Here is a 23472-nt window from a genome sequence, read left to right on the forward strand (position 1 = left end):
ATTCGATTTGAGAGACGGTGATAATGGCAGAAGGAAAGAGGTGGGAGAGAAGGACGCTGAATGTATATGAAGTCAAATGTACGCTAGCGTGTGGCGACAGCCAGGTAAAGGTGGTATGGCATGCCGGTTGGGTTTGATGTGAGTGCGTGTTCCCGAGAGAGTGAGAGATATTACGCATGCATTGCGAGTACAGGTATATTACGTTGGATCTAGGGACAAGTGATGACGGGAAACCAATTTGCAAGTGTTACCATCTACTGCAGTAAGTCGCTATTAAAGAGGTGTTGAGGGTGATAGTATGAGCATCTGCATTCTTCACCAGGTCTCATCATGTCCTTATCCCGTCAGCTCCCACCGAGGGACGCCATAATGGACAAACTTTTGCACGGCCAAAACACGCTCTTAGTCCAGAACGATGACCTCGTCATCCGCACCACGGTGACGCTTCCGGTCTCTAGACCTTACAACCGTGACCCCCTCGCCATCGCTGGGTTCAACAGCCTCATCGACCCGCTTGCGCTTGTCTACGGCTTCTTTCTTAACCTTGACTGTAGCAGCCTTTTGCTCCTATAGTAGTGAGTATATGGTATTGTAGATCTGTACCATTAACATACCTTGAGCTGCTTCACGAGTTCGCGTAGTTCATCCGGAGTGAGCTCATCTTCAGGCCGCTCTTCTAGAGGTGGAGGAGTGGGCTCGCGTGGGACGAGACCCAGGATCCGAAGAGCATCTAAGTGGGTCAACCGATGCCATAGCCTTTTGCAGATTGCTTTAACGTACCAATGGAGCGATACTTGAAGTTGAAGGTAGCGAACGGAGACTTCGTTACATAGTCATAATCCCAGAACGTTCCACGTGCATGCGCAACAGGCTCGGACACACTACGCATATCAGCACTACCTTCACAGAATACATAATAACGTACCCAGCTCGATGAGTGTGTGTCTGTCCTTTCAGTGCCTTCTCAGGAACCTGTTTCGATGCCGAAATACTCTCGATGATGTGAGCTGGAGAGGACAACCGCAGATTTTGTATGTACGTAAAGCCGACAGTGATAGCGCCAATTAAGGTCAAATCAGGAAGGAATGTGCTACCCTCAACTTCAGAGTCATTAGCTCAGCTCTGACATTGAAAAATTAGATGCAAGATGAGTCCTCCGCAGTGCACATACCGATTTCCAATTCGGCAAAACAGAACTTCTGTATTTTCGGGTGCCCACCGATCTGGATGCTACGGCCCTGGTATAGACGTGTATGATAGAAGCGGTCTTCGCAGTTCATTCCTTTATGGATCACTCGTCCATCAAGGCTGATCCTAGCTTCCACGTCACCTTTTGGGAAAGGATATCCTTCGGTAAACGAGACTTTGATCGCAAAATTAGCCCCAGATGTTGCTTCGACGTACTTTGTGACCGTCGTCGGCGAGGCGGAAGTGTCGCTATTGTCGTCATACTCGGGCAGGGGAGCGCCGTTGACGAAGATCTCCACTGCAAGGCCGGGGCAGAAAGGAAGAACAGCCATGGTGGAGTAGACGATCTGGAAGTGAGTCGTGTTGCTGGTGGGAAGGAAGAATGATGAGAGATGTCGAAAGTAGACTGCTAGAAGTCATTAAATACCGACGACTGATGAGGCGTAGTGAGAGAGATAGACTAGACGTGAACGAAGGTAGCGCACGGTGCTGGAGGAGGTAAAGGCATCTATCGTATTAACAGGTGCTGGCATGTTGTAAGTACATGAGTGGTGATTAAGTTTTCCCGAGTGGCTATCTCTAAATATTCCTAAATATGTAGAAAGATATGTCCTCCTAAGGCGATTAGCCTAACCGTTCACATACGCCTCTAGAGGCGGTTCCATGCATCAATACTTTGGCAGTATACCTCCATGCGTAAGATTCGAGTTGGCCCAGGGTTTGGAGTTCGCTCCCACTTCGAAGTAGACGGTCTTTTGGAGTTTTGACACCACCTTGGGCTCAGCGCCGTGAAGACGGAATGAATATCCTCTCTCAGTCTAACACAATAATTTCTCGCTCCACGTGCGGACGTTTGCGCTTTCGCGTCTCGACATAGGTCACTTCGTCGTCATCATCGATGGTCCTCTCGCGCTTGACTCCGGTAGTGGCTTCGTCTTCGGTCTTGATAGAGGTGCTCTCTGACTCTCGCTATATATACGTAACTATTAACGCCAGAGACATGCGGCGCATACATACTTGTTGCGCACGATTTAGCAGTTCTCTCAGCTCTGCGGGCGACAGATCTTTCGCGAGTCTGTCGTCTAGGGGGACAGGAGGCGCTTCGTTCATGGAGACAAGATGAAGTGCTTCTATGCTCGCTTGAAAGTCATAAGTGTCAGCGGGCGGCACCATATGAGCGTGATCGTGACTCACCAAGCGACCGATATTTGAAGTGAAAAGTCGCAAATGGCTTCTTATCTACAAATCTGTACAGTGTACGTTGAGGACCAGAGGGTTTTGAGTTGTATTTCCGAGGCTTTGATAGGCTTTTAAAAAGTCAGTTCTTTGCCAATCAACAAGTTTACCCACTCTTTACGTACACTGCTTGGTGCGATAGGGCGTCGCCTTTAAGCGCCTTCTCTGGAATCTCTTGGAGCGCTGCAAGTTGCTGGTGTATATCGTCACTGTAACTTAACTCGTCTATGCTCATCTCTTGGGTAATTTTGACGAAGTTGAGAGATATAGTAATACAGCCTTTAATGCTGAGAATCTGCTCCAGAGCAACAATATCAGGCGCAGTCTTATCAGCCTCTTCTACTGCACAAACCGTAAGTGGATGAAATCAAAAGGTCCTCATAGTACTTGCTAATGTTCAGTTTGGCGAAGGTGAATTTCTGTTTGACCCGCTTGCCGCCTTGGTAAGAACGATATGTTCTGAACCATTCGTCTTGGAAAAGTTCATCTCGCTTGCGTATCCAGGTCATCCCTACCCCGTCAATACATACTCGAGCCAGGACATCATGATGATCTGGGAAGGGAGGCCTGTATTCAGCCACGATCGAGAACTCCTTGCCTGAGCGCGCTTCAATGTACTTAGTAATCGTGTTTGGTGCAGCGTCTTTGTCGTCGTCGTCATACTCATGCAATTGCTGTCCGCGAACACAGATCTTGACTTCCAGTCCGGGATGCTCGGGGAGAATGGCCATTTCACTATGCCTTATCAAGCGATCCGCTAGAATTCGAGTCCAGGCCCGCGGTGATTCAGGACCTAGGGCGAAGAGGCGCTAAGCGTGACGCATCGGTGAAAGCGTCAGTGTGAGATGTAAGTTGGGAACCCAGACGAGCGGCAGGCAGTCTTTGGTTGTAGTAGGTGAGTCCGGTGAGGAACGCGAAGACTTCAGCTGAGATGGAAGCAGTGAGACTGCTGAAGGCTCGATATTCAATGTTTGCTCTATACCGGATGCGGCAAGGCGGGATGGCTAGCGCGTGGTGAGAACTGTTGACGGGCAGGAGCGTTGGCAGGAGCGTCCGCTTCAGCACCCTTGACTTTTCGAGGTCCGACAAAATTAGTACACTCGGAGCTGACCAGAACACAGTGGAGGATGTCGAGATCGCTGGTCATTTGGGTGCCATCGTGCGCGTTCACTGAGGCGGAAGCATAGACTCACCTCGCGTACCGCGTGCCAGCAATGCAAGTACCGAGAAGTCGAACGTGGTAAAGCGAGGCATGCTCAGCTTTCGAGATGGTATGACCTAGACCTCATCTGATATGGCGGGTGCATCTCCTCTGTGAAGAAGACGGCGAAGTAATCAACCAAGAACGAAGCATCGTGGCACGGGTTGCACTGGGAAAGAGCCGCCTCGAACAACAAGCATGCGATAAGTAAATCAGACATCTACGGTAAGTTAGCTACTCCATCATAGTATAACTTACAATGCATTAACCTCGCAGGTGTAGCTAGCAAAGGAATGACTGACCACGTAACATTTGAGTTTTGGAATGCCTCCCCAGGCTGGTCATAGACTGTGAGAGGCAGCAGATAATGTTGTTGCTAGAGACGAAGCGAATTCGTACGATGTTGAGCTCAAAGGTAAGGCTACTGGTAAAGATCCCGCTCTCCATGTCTTTGGTATATCTGGCAGTCTAGATCTTTGGCGCGAAGCTGGTCGTTTACAATCAGTGCTGATATCGAACGAGAAACTCGTAGGCTTCGAAGAGAAACGTCCAACCCTCACTCGCAAATGAACATCTTCATGTGGCCCTGAAAGACTCAAAGCAGAACTATAGAGATGGTGATCAGTGAGAAGAGGGGGGAGGAGCATACATTGCGGGGTCGTTGAAAACAGCTACACTAAAGCAATGATATGCATGATAGACCATCCAACTCTGAACATCACATGTATACAAAAGCTCTCTATATCTCAAAACTCCTCACATGCCTGCGAAGACCAAGATCGCTGCTAAGGCATCAACAACATTAACGCTAATGCCCATGTACACGTGGAATCCAGTTCCACGGTACATTTTCGCCGATAGTCATCCAGCATACCTAGGCCACCTTACATACAGCCCAAAAGCTTACACCTCCATCAAGGATCAAGGCTTGCGAGGCTGACATGCAGGTGGCCAAAGCCTACGCGGCCCCAAACGAGCAGCGCTGACAGTGTCGCCATGTGGAGACACACTACTGATCGCAGATTAGCGAGAGAACAAGATCTGAGAAAGCGCAACCCACAGACAGAGGGCTTAGCGCACGAACACCCGTATTGAGACCCGCGTTGAGCGTACCGTTGCCTAAACCATCGTAAGCTAGCTTGCTTACCATCATCAGCCTCGCAAGTGGCTCGTAACGTGGACTAGCTGCCTGCACCCGGCTATTTTGCGCCGATGGTGTATAGGATTCTCGTATGCAGTGCGTATGGGTTTACTTCGGAGCAACGACGGACCTTCAACCGACTGCGACAAAGATTCACGATCTGTCAGCGCTGAGTAACGCATGATTAATTTGCAAAGGGTCGCGTGGAATCCGGAGATAACGCAACTCCGCGCGTATTCGCGCTTAAAGTGTTTCTCGGCGTAAAGTCGCTTTATGGTGCGGCCGAGGTGATGCCACCGGTTAACGAAAGAGGAAGCAGGAATGCTTTTGCAGTGTTGAGGTCCAACAGATTGCGGAGAATGCAGTCAGCGCAGAGGGTGTGGTGAGATTTGACTCGGCAGATCTCCGAACTCGACCGACCGAACGACCGGATGAACTCCGCATCGCGGTATCGGTGTCGCAGGATCCGCTAGATCAGGTCGCATCTCCAGTGACAAAGAAGCAATTATCTTGGTGATGCATCAGTCAGGAGAGCGGTTGTGACTACGCGCATGACGGATGACGTTGCAAACCAGGTCCCGAATGCCATGAGGCACAAAACCGGAAACGGTCGACGCCCTGTTACATTTCCAAGCCTCACGAACCCCAAAAGAACCGTTGGGTGGAAGAACATCGGAAGGCGTTTGCCCTGCATATGCGAGCAGGACTTGTAAAATTCTTCTCCCGGCAGATGGAGAACAGATAAGAGCATAGGAATAGAAATCCCTGAGAGAGCATTGCTATGCTACCCATACATACTTGAAGATGTATAGTGACCGGTGCATCGAATATGTCACAGCTGCGTTGTGAGTGGAGAAGTCACAAACACGCGACTATCAGGCCTCAGGCGTCATGATCGGCAGTCATGCTTCCTGTCATAGCAGGTGGACCAGCAGAAACTTTGTCGAAAACAAGCAGACGCAGGGTCTCATCATCCCGCGCTCGCGGATTGGCGGGCACAAGGGCTAGGGATGGTGCCCGCTCAGCCGTTGGCGATCGATGACCACATCGGGCGAGCTTCGAGAAGTGATGGGCAGTTTCAATGACCAGCAGGTTGTCGACTAAGACGTCAGGGAAAGGATATTCATTGGGGACATATTGCTTCGCAAAAATAGAAGCGCGAAGCAGGAGTTCTGCACGGCAGTCGTTTGGGATGGATGGTGAGGGAAGGGATGGTGAGGAGACTTCGGAGAGATGATGTCATGGACCCTCGTAAGCGACGAGATAGCATTTGTTCGGTCCGACGGAGATGGACGCAATACGAATGCGACTGCAAGGACACAGTATTCCCCATGGCATGAGAATGCAAAATATGAAAGAAGAACTCGGGTTGTGGCATAGAAGGATACAGAAGCCTCGGGTGGCAGGGCGCCGGCTTAGAAATGTGGCTAGTAACTTCGACGCGCGAATGAACGGTCCAGATCACCTCGCGGCCGCCGGAACAGTTACATTGTCCGTGCATACGATAGGGCTGCACTGCCACATGGTGATGCGATGGACCCTGCATTTGTGTCCTTCTCCACCGATCTTACCCGTTCGAGGCCGTCGATGCGATGCCACGTTGGTTTTAGGGCTGCATTGCAACTCCACAGGATGCTTGCAGCACGTTGCATATGCCGTTTGTTCAGCAGGGAGAGTCTCAGTGAAGAGTTTTCCTTGTGCAACCTTGGCTGTACTCGACCTGTGGCTGTCTGGATGTTGCACGGCAGTGCCGTTGTTGAGTAGAGGATGCTGCCAGTGCCGAAGCGGAAGTGGAGGTTCCACCTGCAGGATAGACGGTATCTGAGCTGACCTCGGATGCTAGTAGTATCGCAGCTGGTAGGTGCACATCCCAGTTTATTGGTTCGTGGATCGATCTCCAGTTTCAGCATCTCTTGAAGAGATGTGCATTGTGCTAGCCAGCAGAGTGGTCCTCGGGAGCCGTTTGGCCACCAGATCCAGCTATCAATAGTACAGAGTATGGGGTAGGCTATTGACGGTTATCTCTAAACGATACGGCGTGGCCTTGCGTTCAATACACGCGAGCTGAATGTAGTATCATATCACGGCTTTGGGCTCTACAATCCAACCATCAAAGAGCAGCTGTGAGTCACGCGCGAGGACATGTGACCACTGTACAGGCTGGCCGAGGTGTGGCTGGTGCCCGTCGCGTACTCCATCTGGTATTCGTAATGCACATGCGCTGTCGAGTAGGTTGTGCATGGAACGATGCTGCTCAGCCCGTCTTGGAGCATCGTAGTCCCAGCGAGCCTAAACGGCCAGCTGCTAGACCAGATACGGGCGTGTCACCATGGACAGACCTTTGGAATTGGTCCGTCGCACGATGCCCTACAAGCTACATGCCGACTGCACACTAGAGCGACTGGCACAGCGATGAGTAACGGTTCGGTTCGTAGGGCTCCGTTTCACGTGGAGAGCATGCCTGCAGAGATCGCCTAGATGGGCACAAGCGATTGCACAGTATTTTGGGAGCAAGTCATGGACGCTGGGGGAAGGCCTCTCGGCTGGTATCCGAAGGCATGTGGAAAATTCTGTATGGTAGACAGTCGTCTGCCGGGTTCTGCACAGCCTTCGGTCGGACAGGGCCCGCGGCGGCCGTATGCAGGGTGCGTGAGGGTGGTGTCGATCGCGCCGCTTTTGCGCGTTGGCGTCATGTTAGCGTAGACACCCCTGCAAGCCCAACATGGGTTGCGTCATAGGATGAGGTATGAAAGGAAACCGATTCCGCGTACTCAGCAGCCCAAGCCGTTTAAACTGTCGCTCAGCAATTTGCAATCTCTTACGACACACACATACACCTTAATCCCGACACTCCGAGCACAGCCGACGCAGACTCTGAATTCTTCCAACGTCTTCGACCGCGTGCTGCCCAGATCACCTCATCAAGTGGTCTTTCACTCAAATCGGCGAAGACTAACCGAGTCATCGGCCGGTAGCCCACTAGTATAAAGCAACTTGCCACCCGCGCTGGTCCCTTACTTTTCCTCCCGACCATTATGTTAGCGCTACCCACACAACGTCACCACCTTTCAACCATACCGTCACCACCGTCTTCACACTCCTCCTATCAACACCTGCCCCAGCAGTTTGCCGCACAACACCTCTACGACCAGAAGCTCCTCAACGACTACCTCGAGTCCCAGCAGCAGTCTTACGGCACTTCATCCAGCAGTGCACCCAACTCGTACATGACGAGCGCATACACCGACTTCGCGAACCCGGCCATCCGAATCCAGCAGTCGACACCCACACCGCAGCTTCCTCAGGGCTTCGCACAACCGCCTATGCTCTCGACCAGCAACACCAGCACGGGACTTGAGTCCTGGAACTATGGTAACGTGCAGGGCCAATCGCTCCAGACACCACACCAGAACCAGAGCCGCGGCCACCAGCGCGCATCGTCATCGTCTTCCGTAGGCTCAAGTGCCTCGCAATATCAGGCCGTTGGACCTTCCGCGGGCTACCAGTACGTCTCTCCCCCCCGAATACCCGCCTTCGCACGAAGCTGCGCCGGCTTACTCATCGAACGTGGCTGACATATATCCAAGGTCGTTCCAGAACCATCTCCCTACACCCACACATACACCTACCCAGGACTCGTTCATGAGCGGAAACAACTTCAACAGCAACTACACGCCAAACTCGGTCAACATGGACCACACCATGTCCGCACACATGTCGATGAAGCAAGCGCTCATGGAGCAGAGTGATGACGTACCAGACTACGCACACTCGGCCGGTCAATCAGTATCAAGCTACGGCCACGACTCTCCTGCCACGCCACACACTGCACAGGACGACATCGACTTCAAGATGCCTGCCAATGGTGAGAACCTCTGCAGGATAGACTCCTGGCTTTTCAATCAGTTTTGTACTTACAATGACCCAGACGCCCGCCCTATCCCCAAGTTCGAAAGGACCTACACCGACATTGCTGCCGACGCTGGCTTCTATGAACCCAGTGCCTCCGCCCAGGCGGTGTCTTCCAAGCCAGCTCAGTCGTCGCTGCTGTCGCCATACCGCAACAGCGCCAACGAGAACGTACAGCGTGCGCTCCAGGCAGCACAGTACGCTCGCTCACAGTCGCCAAGCAGCACTGCCTCAAGAAGTGACTCACCCTTCCGCAAGAGCTCACCCTACCGTCAGCCTAGCAACACGTTCAACTCGGCTATGAACACTGCTGTCGCGGCACGTGAGCAGACCCGCCAGGCTGATGCGGCTTACGCTATGAAGTCTCAGATGCAGCCCAGCGACGATTCTGAGCCAAAGACCATCTCGCCCAAGGACGCTCTGTTAGACTACCGGGAATCCGACGAAGAATCCAAAGTTCCATTGTTCCCAGACAGTGGCGCTAGCGAGTACGACAGCCAATACACCGGTGGCGACCAATATAGGACTGCCACCCAATCCAGCTTCGACACTCCATCATCACAGTCCTACCGTCGCGACAGCTGGGTAACACCACAGTTCTCACCAAACTTCTCCACTGCCCCCGCCCCATCATTACCACAGTCATCGAGCTTCACCTTCGCCACTCCATCAATACAGAACATGCACAGCATGCCTATGAACGCACCATCTCAGTATCGATCGACACCCAACACTATGTCGTCGGGCGTCGACCAGACACCAGAGTTCCCTGCCCACCTGACTTCAATGGAGTCAAGTGCGAGCGAAGCTGAGCCACCGAGCGGCAGCCAGAACAGCGTCCTTTCAGACCGCTACATTACGAAGCCAACATCGACGGGCGCCGAGTCTGGTACCTACTCATGCACGTATCATGGCTGCTCCCAGCGTTTCGAGACCCCACAAAAGCTTCAGAAGCACAAGCGTGAGGGTCATCGAAGTGCCAATCTCAGTCAGGCTATGACGTCGGCGGCTATTTTGGAGCGCAATTCGCAGGCGGGACCCCACAAGTGTGAGCGCATCAACCCCACGACCGGCAAGCCCTGCAACACTGTATTTTCGCGGCCCTATGACCTCACCCGTCACGAGGACACGATACACAATGCGCGCAAGCAAAAGGTCCGCTGCGCACTCTGTGTCGAGGAGAAGACTTTTTCGCGCAACGACGCATTGACACGCCACATGCGTGTCGTGCATCCTGAGGTCGACTTCCCCGGAAAGCACCGCAGGCGCGGAGGTAACCACGACTGAGCATGACCCGATGGCATGCGCGGTCGTGTTCCGCGGAGGCCGTGCCTCTGCCGCGCTGTCGCGCACCTTCCAGAACAGCCGCGACCGTTCCATGGCATGCACCTGATCATTTCACGCACAAATGCGACGCACCATGGCTCTCTCTGAGACCGGGCGATGTTGATACCCATGCCTCTTGCATTCGCGGTCACGCGGACACATTGAATTCAGTTGTCGCTGGTCCGAACTGAATCACCCGGCGTTCTGGTCACTTTTCTTCGACTGTACAGTATTCTGCTTTGATTTTCCAGCACATTCCTACGGACATGACTTTGAGCGACGAACCAGCGGGCGCATGGTACGATGATCTGACGAAAGAGATGGCTTCTGTATGTGCAACAAAAAAGCGATGATTTCCATAGACGACATCGCTGGCTCCCGTGGGCTTTGGTTTCGCCTGCGATTAGATTTCCTTACCTATTCTTCGATACACCCGGCTCCACTGGGAGCATTATTAATTTGTACAACACTTCACTATTCCTCAAATTGCGAAAGCCAGTTCTTCGTCTTTACATCGTACTCAGCAAAGTTTTGACAGCAAGAGGAGGGAAAACACAAGCGGATGTACTATATGCATTGTAGCTAGCAATGATACCCCAGAGTAATATCAACGTCAGCAATGTTCTATCTCAGCACGCAATATCTCTCTAGTGAACCCTCGTTCTTCTGTGACAGTTCTCTGGTGGTCGCCATGACGTGCATGTCCAGCTACCATCTGTTCGACATACCTGCACCCAGTAACGGCGACGCCGGTCTCAACCAGAATGCCTCCCTCTACAACCCTTCTACTGCAAGCATCGTACGTCTTCTTACACCACAGAATGAACAACACAAGCTGACACTACATCAAGGTCTCACACTCTAGATTCAGCCTCTCGACCCATGTGCAACCTCATCGGCTCTGCATACCACAAACAAAAGCACAAACGTCTGCACGGGCAGCAAGTAGTTCCCACACCCAGCACCTGTCAGCACCTTAATCCCCTGCCACCACCACCATATCAACCAAGCATACATCCGACTTTGTTCCCGCGGAGACGACTCTCCGACGCACAAATGCGGGCTGAAAAGCACATAAGCGGCAGAAAGGGAGCGCCGTGAGATCTGGACCCAGCAGATGCCGGTGCCGCCCGCGTCGGCCACGCTAGTGGGGTGTAGTAACACAGCCCTCAGCCTCTTTCTTATTATTTTTTTCGAGTGTGCATCTCCTATCAAACCCCGAGGAAGAATTTTCGGGGCATTCTAGAAGCCTTGTTTTTTGGTCTTTGATGTGTTGCACAGGGTTTGGCATTTCAAAGCAAAAGAAGAGTGGGAAATCGGACCGAGGCTCGGGGACAGCGATGAATGCGTCTATCTATAATGTATTATGTGCGTGTGCCTAGATAGACTCCCTGCTCCTACTCTGGTGTAAGGATGCAAGTAAATGCATCTATGATTCCATGGTTGCGTGACATACACCACCCATCACCGTCAAAAGAAGAAGAAATGTGGATAGAGCAAGTATCACAATGGTATCATAGCCCGCAACCAACCATGTTAACCTCCCCCCGAACCAAATTCATCAGCTTGCATATACAGACCACATGGTTTGACATGAATGGCGTGGTTCCATTCCGCTCGGTACACTTTCACCGAGCAGACGTGACCCAACGCATGTGGGCTCCACCGAAAAACGTCGGATCTGGGCCTTGCCTACCCACGAACGACGAGGTGCAGTGCGTCCGGGCCCTGGCTTGTGGGTGCATGTGTACCACAGTGATTCGACCTATCGGAATTGTGCTGAGAGTAATGTGGGACGCACGTTAGGTGGGTTTTGGCGTGCTGGGGGAACCGGCCGATGCGGTTGGACTGCAGGACGTCATGTAGGGCTGAGAAGAGCGCTGGGGATCGCGCGAAGCGATTTGGTAGTAGTATCGATAGTAACGGCTTTGACGGCAGGAACGACTTCACACATTTCGCTGGTGCGGCTGTAGAGTTCGCATGGCTTGTTTCAGAAAACCAAGGTCGCGTCGTTGTTGGCGCTGGCGTTGGCGCTGGTAGGACCTGACAAGACACGGCTGTTGACGTCGTTTGTGTGTGTTTAGAGTTCTGGGGAAATCCGGTTCGGGACCTGTCGACGTCAGAGTGTCAGATAGCGAAGAACATCTTTGACGGAAATGGTTCATGCGTCCAAGACGTGTGCCGCGGAAGGTTTTTACTCGCCCTGGAAAGAAGGTGTCATTGTTCTTACGCTAGAAGATCGTCACGTCTATGGGTACGTGGGTTAAGCGGTGACCCTTTCAAGGTTTGTTCGGCTCCACGCGCATGACGCCCGTTATCCACTGTTTGGCTTTGACTACATCCGATGTTCCGCGGAGCGTGCTGCATGTTGTTTTGGGTAAATATCTCGTTGCGAGTTTATGCGCGAGGGTTATATGATGTGAAGTCATCGGAAGGGAACTGTCGCGTCAGTGTTTACTGATCATGATGCGCTGCTTGTTCATGGTCGTGGAACGATTGGTTCGAGTTGTTATTATGTATGCGCGCGTGCACGATTCTTCTGCGGTGCAGACATATTGCGCGCATGTATTTTGATGAGATGTGTTCGGAGATCTGAGATGGTAAGGTGCATATGGATCGCGATGGCGAGTCTCCATGGACCTAACTGGTTTGTACATATACACCGTACCAATGTACTTCAACAACTCATGCATCATCGATATATGCGAAGACTGATGTCCCAAGAACAAGCGGTATCACTCTACTCGACTCCCATCTGGAATTTTGACGGTGATATCTTGTCCTTGGTAACATGGAAGAATACATGTTGTGCCTCATGGGTGATGTCCCAAGCTGACACTACCGTTTAAACATGACCAGAATACGACATACGCATAACGGTGAGCTTTTATCCGTGTCTTCTAGATATGGGGCAACATGTCCGACCATTCCACACTGCGGAAGCTACTTGCAGGAAGAGCCCTAAGGCCAGCAAATCCTTCTAGAATGATGAAAGTTCGCGCAATACCATATGACCCCATTTGCGTCACCATGAGAGCGTACTGAAAAAAAGGGTGTAGCCGATCGATGTATTCTGTAACGGTATTGACTTGCGGAATACCTGCCAACCGACAAAAGGCAGGCATTTGCCAGATCATCAAGATCCAAGTGTTACCGAATAGAAAACCACATCCGATAAGCAGTAGACAGGCGGCCCGTGAGAGATCACGTTCCAACGGCGTTGGATAGCTGAAGTTCCATGCGGCAAAGTGAATTAAGATGAAGGTGAGTGATATGATCGTAGAAATTCCAATCTCGGACGGGGTCACCTTCCCGGGATTCATACGCAAGGTATCTCGGAATCGGGTAATTGGGACATTCGAGCGGGTGCTCACTGGAATCAAGTGCTCGAAGCACCACATGATAGGATCGAGAATCTGGAAACGATCCGGTGGCGAGTTGATAAAGTCGAGTGGTGTGGATTTGAAGGGTTGTTTGGCTGCATCCCCTGCTAAAGCCAGTACATCACCTAGTCGGAGTGATCCTACGAGGTGTAATGTCTCCGTCGTGTCAACGTCGAGGGGCTTATGGAACCAGAAGTAGAATGTCGGAAAAGTACACAGCACGATGGCTACGACATCAAGCTCGAGCATCGAGACAGCCAAGTGCTGAACAGCACGACCGATGCATTGAAGTGCATACCAGAAGATCTGAACGGATGTAAGGATACGTACGAAAGCGTCTGCTTTGTTCTTGTCCTGGAGGGTTTCGCGTTTTATCGTGGGGAAGTCGAGGAAGCCATTTTTTACAAGGTAGTGAACCTGGTGGGCGTTGATGGGAAAGCGTGGATAGTCTGGGGCATCAAGCACAAAGCCACCCATGTCGGCGAAGAAGGCGTGCGTCATGGACCATTCAGGATACCCGAGTTTATGAAACGCGGCCACAGAGTGTCGGGCAGAGAGATATTGGACCTGGGCGAACGACGCAAGGATCTCAGGAAAGAAGATGGTGAATGCAACCCATGACAGCTTTGTCGACAGATACGATCGGCAGTCGTGCTTTTCGGGTATATTCAGGAAAACGACAGACCAACTGCACAAAAAGACAGTGATGACGCAGCTCCAGATGATATCGATTGTGCCGCGTTCATTTGGCGAGGCAATCCAGCCATGTACCAGGGCGGTGTTCATCCAGTTGAATTATGCTCGTAAATGTCTAGACTTGTGTTGTCATATATTGAGTAATTTCTTGCGCGGTAAGCCACTTTATGGGACCTCATCGTTCATGAACATTAAGCCAAGTTGTGAAGATGGCGCTTTCTTGAGCCGCATTTCAGGTCGAGGGGCGTCTTATTGTTGCACACATCGGTCAGATAGCAGTACGTTTGCGTCATGAACCATCTGATATGGGTAAGTGAACTGATGTGAGCCTGGGATTGACAGCCACATGATAAGTACCAAGTTGTTCCATTGGTTTGGACGAGGCTGAACCAAGGCTGGGCTGCACGAGGCTGCGTGGGGGCGGAAACGGCAGGAACTTGCAGCGGACGAAGAACGGGAAGATGGGCTCGGGGGAGGCCGCTCTACCCGTACCTTGGAGGTTAGATCGCTAGCAGTGGTTGTATCAGTATTGGCGATGGGGTGGGTTTGATAAGATGGTCTGTACCTCACCGCGGAAGATATGCCGGTGCTAAATCTGGTGAGAGTATGGACATATCGGTATTGTGCATGGTAGTACACAGCAATTTGTCGGGCGTAATTCATCCGTCGGTGCTGAATAGGTTGCCGATATGGTAAACATGCCGGTGGTGGAAAGTGACGGGGCTGATACATTTTGACGGGCGTGGATGTTCGACGGAGCTGAATGATCTGCCGCGCGTGAATGGTCTGTCGGGGCTGAACAGTTTGACGGGGCTAAATAGTTTGACGGGGCTGAATAGTTTGACGGGGTTGAATGGTCTGCCGCGCGTGAATGTGTCACTGCTGAATAGTGTCGGTATAGTAAGTTGCCGGGCATGATTAATATGCCGGTGCTGAATGGTTTGCCGGTATGGTAAAGATGCCGGGCGTGAATCACATATCAATATGGGAAGATATGCCGGGCGTGAATCGTTTGCCGATATGGTAAACATGTCGGAGCTGAATCCCTTGCCGGGCGTGAACGGTCTGCCGCGCGTGAATCACTATCGATAGCGAGTCATCCTGCCGGTATGGAAAGAACTGTCGGGCGTGAATCATTCGCTGGTATGGTAATCTCTCGGTGCTGAATAACCTTCCCAGCACTTGCGACTGCAGAGACTCGAACTCAGCGTCCGCTTAGATACACGACCAGGGCACGAGACGCAATCGCACATCTCTGGAGACACACTCAGCGTAATGCCATGCTTCATTCAAGTACACAAACACTAAACCCACCAATCCGTTATTGCAACGCCATATCCTACAGCTCACATACAAGAGCGTTTCGCCGAACCAGGTAAAATATGCCTTTTCTTCCATGTCTTCTGTCATGCCATCGCGCGCCCGCCGGAAACGAAACAAGTTGTGTGTAATCGACGACGATTCTAGGTGAGCTTCTGCTTGATGAAGAAAGCTCGCAAGTGCGATAGTTGCCAGACGCATGTCACACCCAGGATAACGAGTTGGATGAGTGTCCAGCGGACGACGCGGGAGTTAGTGTGTTCGGACTGGTCGCGGAATTCGGCTTCGCGCTCCTGCAAAAGGTGTTAGCCGGTGTCTTCCTATTATCTCTCCCAAGGATGAGTGGACGCCAAACGTACTCTCTGGAAGACCTGTTCCCTCCTCACGTCCTGCAACCTCGAGTTCAAGTCCTTGACTTTCTGCACCAGCGTCTGGACCTTGTCCTTGTCGGTGCTCTCGATCCTGCTCGTCTCTCCGATCGCCATGTCCAGCGTGAATTTGACTGTGCCGTGTACGCCTGAGCTCAACCAGCCACCGCCGCTGCTTGGTACGTTCTGGGGTGTTACGCAGATCCTATGTTGACCGCTGTCGGCAGCGCTGAAGGTGAAGCGTCCGTTCGAGCTACCCCGTTGGGCAACGATACGGTGGTTGTTGTCGAATGTCTCCTCCACGGTGACGAAGACGCCGACGTCGGGCTTGGTTTGGTAGGTCTTGGTTGCGTCGTCCCATGCTTCGGCGTGGTAGTGGCCTGGGGTTTGTTAGCCATGGGTCCCTCCGCTGACTCTGCGACGTCTCCAGGCCAGGAGACTCATATGTAAGGAAGCGTCGTACCAACAACCAGCGTGTCCTTGGGCAATTCCTCGTAGAAGCACTTCTGGACCGCTCCGTCCATGAAGAAGTGCAGCGCTTGTGACGGCACCGCCAGCGCGGCTGCGAGCAGCAATGTTGGTTTCCACATGTCTGCGATTCTGCTTCCCCGCGGAGGACTGATTGTAGCGCGGAGTTTGAGTATTGGGTGAGCTGGTCACTTGGGAATCTTGAATCTCGTATGCTCGAGATCGCGAAACTCCAGGTGTACGTTCCGAAAGCGGTTAGACCTCCGACACGTGCCCACGTCGCTCCCTCCGGGGCGTCTTGAGACTACAGCACCGCGACTTCACCCGCAGTTCTTTACTATCCTCCCTTTCGAAACTCCATTTATCAACAGAGACGTCAGATTATGACGATATATGCATTTCGGAAGCTCGACACAATAACTGTAAAGGGCTGCTGCAGTTGCTGATGGCAAACCAAAAGTACTGTCGTCGTAGTGTGAAGACAACATAGTATGCTACTACATGCAGCTGGATAGATGCGAGATCACGTAAGATTATCCTCATTGATCTAGTCGATCCAGCGGCGATTATACCAGGAGTCGACTCAATCCAGACACCTCCGAGGCCAACCCCGCAACTACAACATATAACCTAGGTAAACAGATTGTGTGCATGTTTTCAGCCGCATCGACGATATCCACCTTCTCTCCCTCTTGTATCCCGTCTCTCTTGGATTCTATCTTATAAAACTTCTTTCCTGTCAAGTACTACTTTGGCAAAACCACATCCATCTCAGTCTCGCTATAACCAACCATCCACACAAAAACCACCCACAATGACACTTTTCACGCCCTCTCCCTCCGCCCTCAAAACCCTCTCCAGCACCCCAAAAACAATCCTCATAACCGGCGGCTCCTCCGGCATAGGTCTCGCAACAGCAACCCTCCTCTCATCCCTAAACCCATCCCACAACCTCATCCTGCTCGATCTCCAACCGCCACCTCCATCTTTCAAGCACGCAGCTTCCAACCTGCTCACCCACACCTGCGACATAACCTCCTGGGCCTCCCAACGCGGCGGTTTCGCAGCAGGCTACGCGCGCTTCGGCCGCATAGACTGTGTATTCGTCAACGCAGGGATAGCCGAAAATGGCGACCAATTCTTCAACGATGCATTGGATAGCGAGGGGGAACTGGCAGAACCAGATCACCGAACGCTGACGCTGGACATGAATGCCGCGGCTGCTACGACTAAACTCGCCATCTACTACTTGCGGAAAAACGGGTCAGAAGGTGGTTCTATTGTGTTGACGGCGAGTTTAGCGGGGTATCTGGCTTCAGCGGGTGCGCCGTTGTATTCTGCGGCGAAACATGGGGTGGTGGGCTTGATGAGGGCGTTGAAGCAGGAATGTGCGAAACTGGGGATTAGTATTTCGGTTGTTGCGCCTGCGATTACGGTTACGCCGATCTTGACGGCGAATAACACTAAGTTGGCTATGCAGCCTGATGCGTACGCGAAGCAGATGGCAGAGGCGGGTGTGCCGATTAATCGACCTGAAGCTGTGGCGTTGGCGGTGTGTTGGTTGTTCAATGAGGGCAGCAAGGCGAATGGTGCTGGCATATTTATTCAAGCGGATCGATTTGCGGATTTGGAGACAGGGCTGGCGAAGAGCAGGCAGGCGTGGATGGGTAAGGAGATGTTGGATCTGTTTCGTGGGGGAAGAAACGCGCCGTTGTTTGCAAGACTGGAACAGGAGGAGGTCAAGGCGAAGATATAAGTAGTTGCATGAGGTAGGATGATGTTGTACATTCCTGCGTTATGCAGTGGATAGTGATGCATCGTAGCTAACAATACCAATAGGGCTATTCCAGTCCCCTATCCATATTCATATCCGTATCATTCTCCCAGTGATGCCAATGACGAATGTTTTCCCTTCTTGTCAATCCAATCCCAACGCCATCGCTATGCTATCAAAAGCAGAAGTCAAAAGTATAAACCACACTCCCAGTCAAAGCCAGCCCCCTCATTTCCTCGCCCGTTTGCTACTGACTTCACTGCCTTGAGAGAAGACACTGGCGCTCCGCTTATGGCTTTGTCCCGTCGCACCTTGACTGGTTGCTCGAGACTGCTGTTTACTACTCTCATCTTCGCCTTCTGCATCCACGTCGCCATCGTCGTCTTCGCCGTTGAAACCACCCTCATCTTCTTCACCTTCGGCGTCATCATCGGGGTTGTCAGCGTCGTTGTTATCTTCGCGGTCGTCCCTATCGGCTTCGGCATCATCGCCGTAGTTTTTGTTGACGTCGTCTTCGTCTTCCTCGTCGTCATTCTCCCCGTCGGCGTCGTCGTCCCCACCGGGTGTTTGTTGTTGTGATTCAGGGACTTCTTGTTTTGGTTGTCCTTCGCCTCCTTCACCACCGCCATCTCGTCGGGCCTTCATAGCAAGCAAGACTTTGCACTCTCCCTCCTCCTTCTCTCGGACCTTACGCACGTCGAGTAGCTTGCTAACTTTCGATACGAGATTCTCAAAGACTTCGCCGACCTTGCTCGTTGGTATGCTGACGATGTCACTAACGCCCAACGCCGCGAGCATTTGGCCGATCTTTTGTGTCTGGACGTTGCTCTTTGCTTGTCGCATCTTAAGCAGCTTGTCCGAGCCAAATGTGACACCCGAGGTAAGTCTCTCGTGTGTTGAGACGTTGAAGCGGTGTTCTTGATGTGGAGAGAGGTGCTTGACAGGCGTCTGGGCGGTGGGTTGTTGGTTCTGTGCCATGCTTTGCCGCCGATTTGCTGCCGAGAGCTGTTGTTGTGCTGAACCAGGAGTGTGTACCATGTCGTTTGCGGAGAGGCTGAGTCTACCAGGTCCTGTTCCACCGCCAGATGCGCGTTTCTTACTACGATCCTGCTGGAACAGCTGTTGGAAGAGGGCCTGGAGGGCTTGTGATGATGTAAAGGCTTGTAGTCCTGCGGAAACGGCCTGGTTCTGCGGTGGTGCGTCCAGTCGTGCCCGGAGCTCCTCGCGCTCGGCATCGAGTCGGTTGGCCGCCATGTTGATGCGCTGCAGCTCAGTGAGCAGGAACTCCTCCTCTTTGACCTCGTCCATTGTGCGGTTGATGAGTGCCGTGGCCAACATCTTTCGATTCCGCTCCATAACCGGGTCGAACTTCGTGAGCATCTCGTACAGGCTGTATTGGTCGGCGTCCATGGAGACTTCCGGTATGCGCTGCTTCATGAGCTTGGCTGAGATATCGTAGAAGCGTGCTTTGAGGTCCTCTAGCGACCGCTTCTTCGACGGCGCAAAGGGCATGGTGGCTAGCGCTTGGTCCTCGCTGTTTGCTGGCTCTGACGGGCGTGGTTGCGTCGGCTTGTAGTCGTAGCGGTCCCATATCACAGGCCAGCGATACGAGTAGTCTTTTACCACTTCGAATAGGTAGTCTGTCTCCTCGCGACTCCAGTCATCGCTCCGCAGGTACTGGTTGTATTCCTCGTCTGTGAAGCCCGGCATGTCTACTTTGATGTCGTATTTGGCGTAGTCGGCACACGTCTCGATGTAGTTGTCGGCGGTGTCGCTTTCCTGCATCGGCGCGTCGTCGGCTTCCTGTACGGGTGGTGCTGTCGTGGGCTTGCGCCGCCAATGCTTGAGGACGAGGCCATCGTTGCGCGCCGGATTCATAAACGGCTGTTGTACCCTAGAAGCGCGAATTAGCCAATCCTCCGCAGTGCGTCGCGCGTACATACCATCTCTTTGCAGGGCCAGTGCTCTGTCTCTTCGCCCGATACGCCTTCTTCTCCTCGTAGACGGCGACAGGCGGCGGCCGTTCGCCATATAGCGCAGCAACCTCGCGCGCAACGCCCTCTGGTCGAATGAGAGTCAGTCTCGACCTTTTGACGATTTCCCAAGGAAAGACGTAAGGACTGCCAAACGTACGTATCTTCCTGCTCCCTCCTGCAGGCTTTGAGCGCTTCTGAGTCTGCGCTGCCACGGCTGCTGGACCTACTGCCTTTGGCGCATCACCGCCGGCAGCAGGCAGCCCGAGCATATCGCGCACATCGCGTCCCGACGCCATCGCAACTTTCGCAAGGCGCCGCTGATCGATGAGCCGGTAGTAGGAGAGGGTGCGGGTGATGGAATCGCAGGGCCCCGGGGTGGACGAGCTTAATTTCGTTGTTGGGAAGTCGCGTTGGACCCTGCGCGGGCACCTCACGTGTGGGAATATTGGAATGGCGAAGGAAAAAGTCAAAATGGGCGGATACCTAAATCCAAAAGAATGCGCAAGGGTTTTCGAAGAGATTCAAGTGCAAATCAAGCTACAAGTCAAGTTCTTGCGCTATAGGCACGCACAGCTATGGAGTCATGGATTGCCGCTGTTACGGCACCTTCCAATCGCATACGCAAAGAGGCCATAGCTCCCTGGTGCCCTCCCATGACCGACCCCTCAGATCGCCGCTACCAAGAATGCCAGACAGACATCCATGGATCATCAATGATGTTGACCATTGCAAACGTCACTACTGGACAAAGATGAAATTTGGTGTAGTAAGTGCGTCTATTCGCCCGACTACTCTACCTGAACTAGAACGAGATCCGTCTGTCGCCCTGTACACGCGATGGGCCGTCAGAAGAGACTCCTTTACATGCTATATTTTCCTCGTGCCAAAATGAATAATGAAAATGAGATGCCACAAGTGCGAGCCTCCCCAAGCACACCGCAACGCCGCAAGCGCCCAATGGAAAATCGCTCCCACACTACTGCCAGCTGATGTAGTCTCGCAACGCGGGAGCGCAGAGGTGAAGGAGAGGGTGGTGATGATGTTTTTCGGCGCTGATGAGGAATCCAGGCTGGTGTGGGAGGCGGTTCGGTCGCTCGGTCGTCGTAACTATTACCGTGGAAGGAGATTTTCGATCCCGTCTATCAATCATTACAAGATACCTATACAGGAAGAAAACGTGACCGGGAACACTATCGCTCAAAGAACGGACTCCAGGATGCAACGCAAAGGGAAGGAAACCAAGCTTGGCGACCGCGATTACTACTTGCTGGCGCCGCAGCACAGGGCATTCGCCAGTTTTTGCATGAAGCTAGGCTTTTCGGCACTCTGTCGCGTCGGTTGCGGGTTCGGACTGCTGGCAGGCGCAGCACGGTTGTTCTGTGCCAGGTTGGGCTGGCTGTGTTGGAATTGGGCCTGCGTCGAGGCACCCTCGGGCGGCGCAAGCTCGCCCATGCTCTTCCGCTTGATTTGCGAGTCACGGTTCATGGTCTCGCGTGGGCTCCTTCCGGGCTGAGCGCGGGTCGCGCCAGGCTTTGGCAGAGGCTCGTTGAGACGGTGGTGGTCGATAGGCAGGTGGGTCTTTTGTTGCCTGTGTTGCTGGCCTTGCATGTTGACAGCCATGGATGAGTTAGGGTTGGCGTTGGAGTGGTGCATCGCCTGCGCAGCCGATGGGTGCGACTTGAGGACCTCCCAGCCCTTGCCGTTGTTCAGCTTCATCCAGTCGTACTCGCCGTCCTCGACCTCTCCGGTGCTCTTGAGAGCCTGAGTGAACAGCTCCCGTAGGTAGTCGTAGTCGGGTGTGTCCTCGAAGCCGAGGTTACGCACGTAGCTGAGGTACTTGTTGAATTCCTCTGCGCATTGTTAGTAGTGATAGAATTAGTGAATGCAGCCAACGTACCAGGGAAGCCATCGCACAGATCCTTAATGGGGGTGGTCTGCTTCTTCTCGCCAATCTTCTCGTACTTCTGCTTGTTAGTCGCAGCCTTGAGACCTTGCCATGGCAGTCCACCGCGCAGGAAGTACATGAAGACGTGACCGAGCGCCTCGAGATCGTCGCGACGGGATTGTTCGCGCCCGAGATGGGTGTTGATGCTCATGTATCGAGCGGTACCGGACAGAGACTTGCGTTCCCTGTACGGGATGTGCTGCTTCGTCTTGGGGTCACGATACTGCTTCGCCATACCGAAGTCGACGACGTGGATGACATTGGCGCTCTTTGAGCCAGGGCGGCCGATGAGGAAGTTGTCGGGCTTGATGTCGCGGTAGATGAGGTTCTTCTCGTGGATGGTCTGAACCCGTGACAGCTAGATGAGGTGTAAGCAGAGGAGAGTGCAATGATGCTGTCGGAACGTACCATCTGCTTGGCTACCATGACGACCGTCTTAATGGAGAACTTCCTGTTGCAGTGGTCGAACAGGTCCTCCAAGCTCGGGCCGAGGAGGTCGATGACCAGAATGTTGTGTAGGCCTTCCTGGCCGAAATAATAGACATTAGGGATCCCGGCTGCAGATGATTAGCCACATAGTCGAGGTGCATACATGCGTTGATATACAGGGTGGTGTCGATCACGAGCACCAAAACAAGCGGTAAAGGGGAAGCGAGGTCGGTACTTACGGCAGCCCACGAGGATCTTGTATGTGCGGTACTCATCGCGCAATTGAGGAGCGTCGCTCTTGCGCGGCTCGAATTTGATGGCGACCTGCTGCTGGTTGAGCAGGTTGGTGCCCTCGAAGATGACGCCGAAGCTGCCCTCGCCAATCTTCTTGCCGACGCGGTAGTGCACGCCGACGACGTTGGAGCTCGTGCTGCCGCTCGCCATGGTGTCGATGGAGTCCGGATAACGGAGGGGAGGAGGAAGGGAGGTGGACGGGAGTGGCAGAGAGGTGCGTGGCTTGGTGGTTGTGACAGCAGCGAGACAGGGCCGCAGCCGTAGGCCGGGAACGAGGCTATGCAACCGGCGAACGCGACTCGGCGTTGCTGAGACGGCGGGTCGAGGGCGAGGCGGGAGCGACCTGTGGTGCTGCAACGAGCAGCGTGCGAGGGGACGGGGAGGTCAGAGGAAGGCACGTAGGACAGGCACGTATAGTGAAGAAAGAGCGACCGACTCTCGACGCGGAAAAGACGTGGAGAAGGGGAAGGAGCGACTGGGCATGGGGCGTGCACTAGCAACCTATCAACCGACCCTTCGCTAGACTCTTAGTAGCACCCAATTCACTGAGAGCACGGGACTGCCACCGTGAGCTATTTACACCCGCCTGCATAGAGACGGAAGTGCACGCTGGCCGTCGTCGTGGGCGCAGGCGTGGGCAGCCCGATGCAGCGGCTCAATTCTGGCTTTCATGCATTCCGCAGCCCATCCCAGGTCGCTCGCGGCGCAGCCGTCCTTTCCCCACTGAGCTGTCACTTTGTTGTTGTACCTGCAGCACAGTCCACACCAGAACTAGCATCCTCCGAGCAAAAGCAGCCCTGGGACGCCCTCGGAAATTC

The 23472-nt window shown here is 53.1% G+C and overlaps 9 protein-coding genes across 9 annotated transcripts; 2 read left to right on the plus strand and 7 right to left on the minus strand.

Moving 5' to 3' along the window:
- Positions 1–402: 402 nt before the first annotated feature.
- J4E86_001764 (uncharacterized protein) lies at positions 403–1520 on the minus strand (the record flags this gene model as incomplete). The annotated part of the gene is made up of 5 exons (XM_051442329.1): positions 403–567; positions 615–730; positions 781–881; positions 926–1100; positions 1172–1520. 5 exons carry the CDS (start codon positions 1518–1520, stop codon positions 403–405), a joined length of 906 nt encoding a protein of 301 aa, XP_051305917.1.
- Positions 1521–2001: 481 nt separating this feature from the next.
- J4E86_001765 (uncharacterized protein) lies at positions 2002–2361 on the minus strand (the record flags this gene model as incomplete). The annotated part of the gene is made up of 2 exons (XM_051442330.1): positions 2002–2157; positions 2206–2361. The coding sequence occupies 2 exons, from the start codon at positions 2359–2361 to the stop codon at positions 2002–2004; spliced, it is 312 nt and encodes a 103-aa protein (XP_051305918.1).
- Positions 2362–2530: 169 nt separating this feature from the next.
- Positions 2531–3155, minus strand: J4E86_001766 (uncharacterized protein; the record flags this gene model as incomplete). The annotated part of the gene is made up of 2 exons (XM_051442331.1): positions 2531–2766; positions 2951–3155. The coding sequence occupies 2 exons, from the start codon at positions 3153–3155 to the stop codon at positions 2531–2533; spliced, it is 441 nt and encodes a 146-aa protein (XP_051305919.1).
- Positions 3156–7801: 4646 nt separating this feature from the next.
- On the plus strand, positions 7802–9962 carry J4E86_001767 (uncharacterized protein; the record flags this gene model as incomplete). Its single annotated transcript, XM_051442332.1, has 2 exons — positions 7802–8271; positions 8354–9962. The coding sequence occupies 2 exons, from the start codon at positions 7802–7804 to the stop codon at positions 9960–9962; spliced, it is 2079 nt and encodes a 692-aa protein (XP_051305920.1).
- Positions 9963–13205: 3243 nt separating this feature from the next.
- On the minus strand, positions 13206–13861 carry J4E86_001768 (uncharacterized protein; the record flags this gene model as incomplete). Its single annotated transcript, XM_051442333.1, has 2 exons — positions 13206–13229; positions 13376–13861. The coding sequence occupies 2 exons, from the start codon at positions 13859–13861 to the stop codon at positions 13206–13208; spliced, it is 510 nt and encodes a 169-aa protein (XP_051305921.1).
- A 1682-nt stretch (positions 13862–15543) lies between these two features.
- Positions 15544–16358, minus strand: J4E86_001769 (uncharacterized protein; the record flags this gene model as incomplete). Its single annotated transcript, XM_051442334.1, has 3 exons — positions 15544–15693; positions 15760–16148; positions 16232–16358. The coding sequence occupies 3 exons, from the start codon at positions 16356–16358 to the stop codon at positions 15544–15546; spliced, it is 666 nt and encodes a 221-aa protein (XP_051305922.1).
- Positions 16359–17050: 692 nt separating this feature from the next.
- On the plus strand, positions 17051–17992 carry J4E86_001770 (uncharacterized protein; the record flags this gene model as incomplete). The annotated part of the gene is made up of 1 exon (XM_051442335.1): positions 17051–17992. One exon carries the CDS (start codon positions 17051–17053, stop codon positions 17990–17992), a length of 942 nt encoding a protein of 313 aa, XP_051305923.1.
- A 246-nt stretch (positions 17993–18238) lies between these two features.
- Positions 18239–20282, minus strand: J4E86_001771 (uncharacterized protein; the record flags this gene model as incomplete). The annotated part of the gene is made up of 2 exons (XM_051442336.1): positions 18239–19904; positions 19954–20282. 2 exons carry the CDS (start codon positions 20280–20282, stop codon positions 18239–18241), a joined length of 1995 nt encoding a protein of 664 aa, XP_051305924.1.
- Positions 20283–21246: 964 nt separating this feature from the next.
- On the minus strand, positions 21247–22804 carry CKI1 (bifunctional choline kinase/ethanolamine kinase cki1; the record flags this gene model as incomplete). Its single annotated transcript, XM_051442337.1, has 4 exons — positions 21247–21836; positions 21884–22289; positions 22340–22488; positions 22600–22804. The coding sequence occupies 4 exons, from the start codon at positions 22802–22804 to the stop codon at positions 21247–21249; spliced, it is 1350 nt and encodes a 449-aa protein (XP_051305925.1).
- Positions 22805–23472: the final 668 nt, after the last annotated feature.

The sequence above is a fragment of the Alternaria arbusti genome (genome assembly GCF_024043155.1).
Source record: "Alternaria arbusti strain BMP 1465 chromosome Unknown scaffold_2, whole genome shotgun sequence".
NCBI classification, from domain to species: Eukaryota; Fungi; Ascomycota; class Dothideomycetes; order Pleosporales; family Pleosporaceae; genus Alternaria; species Alternaria arbusti.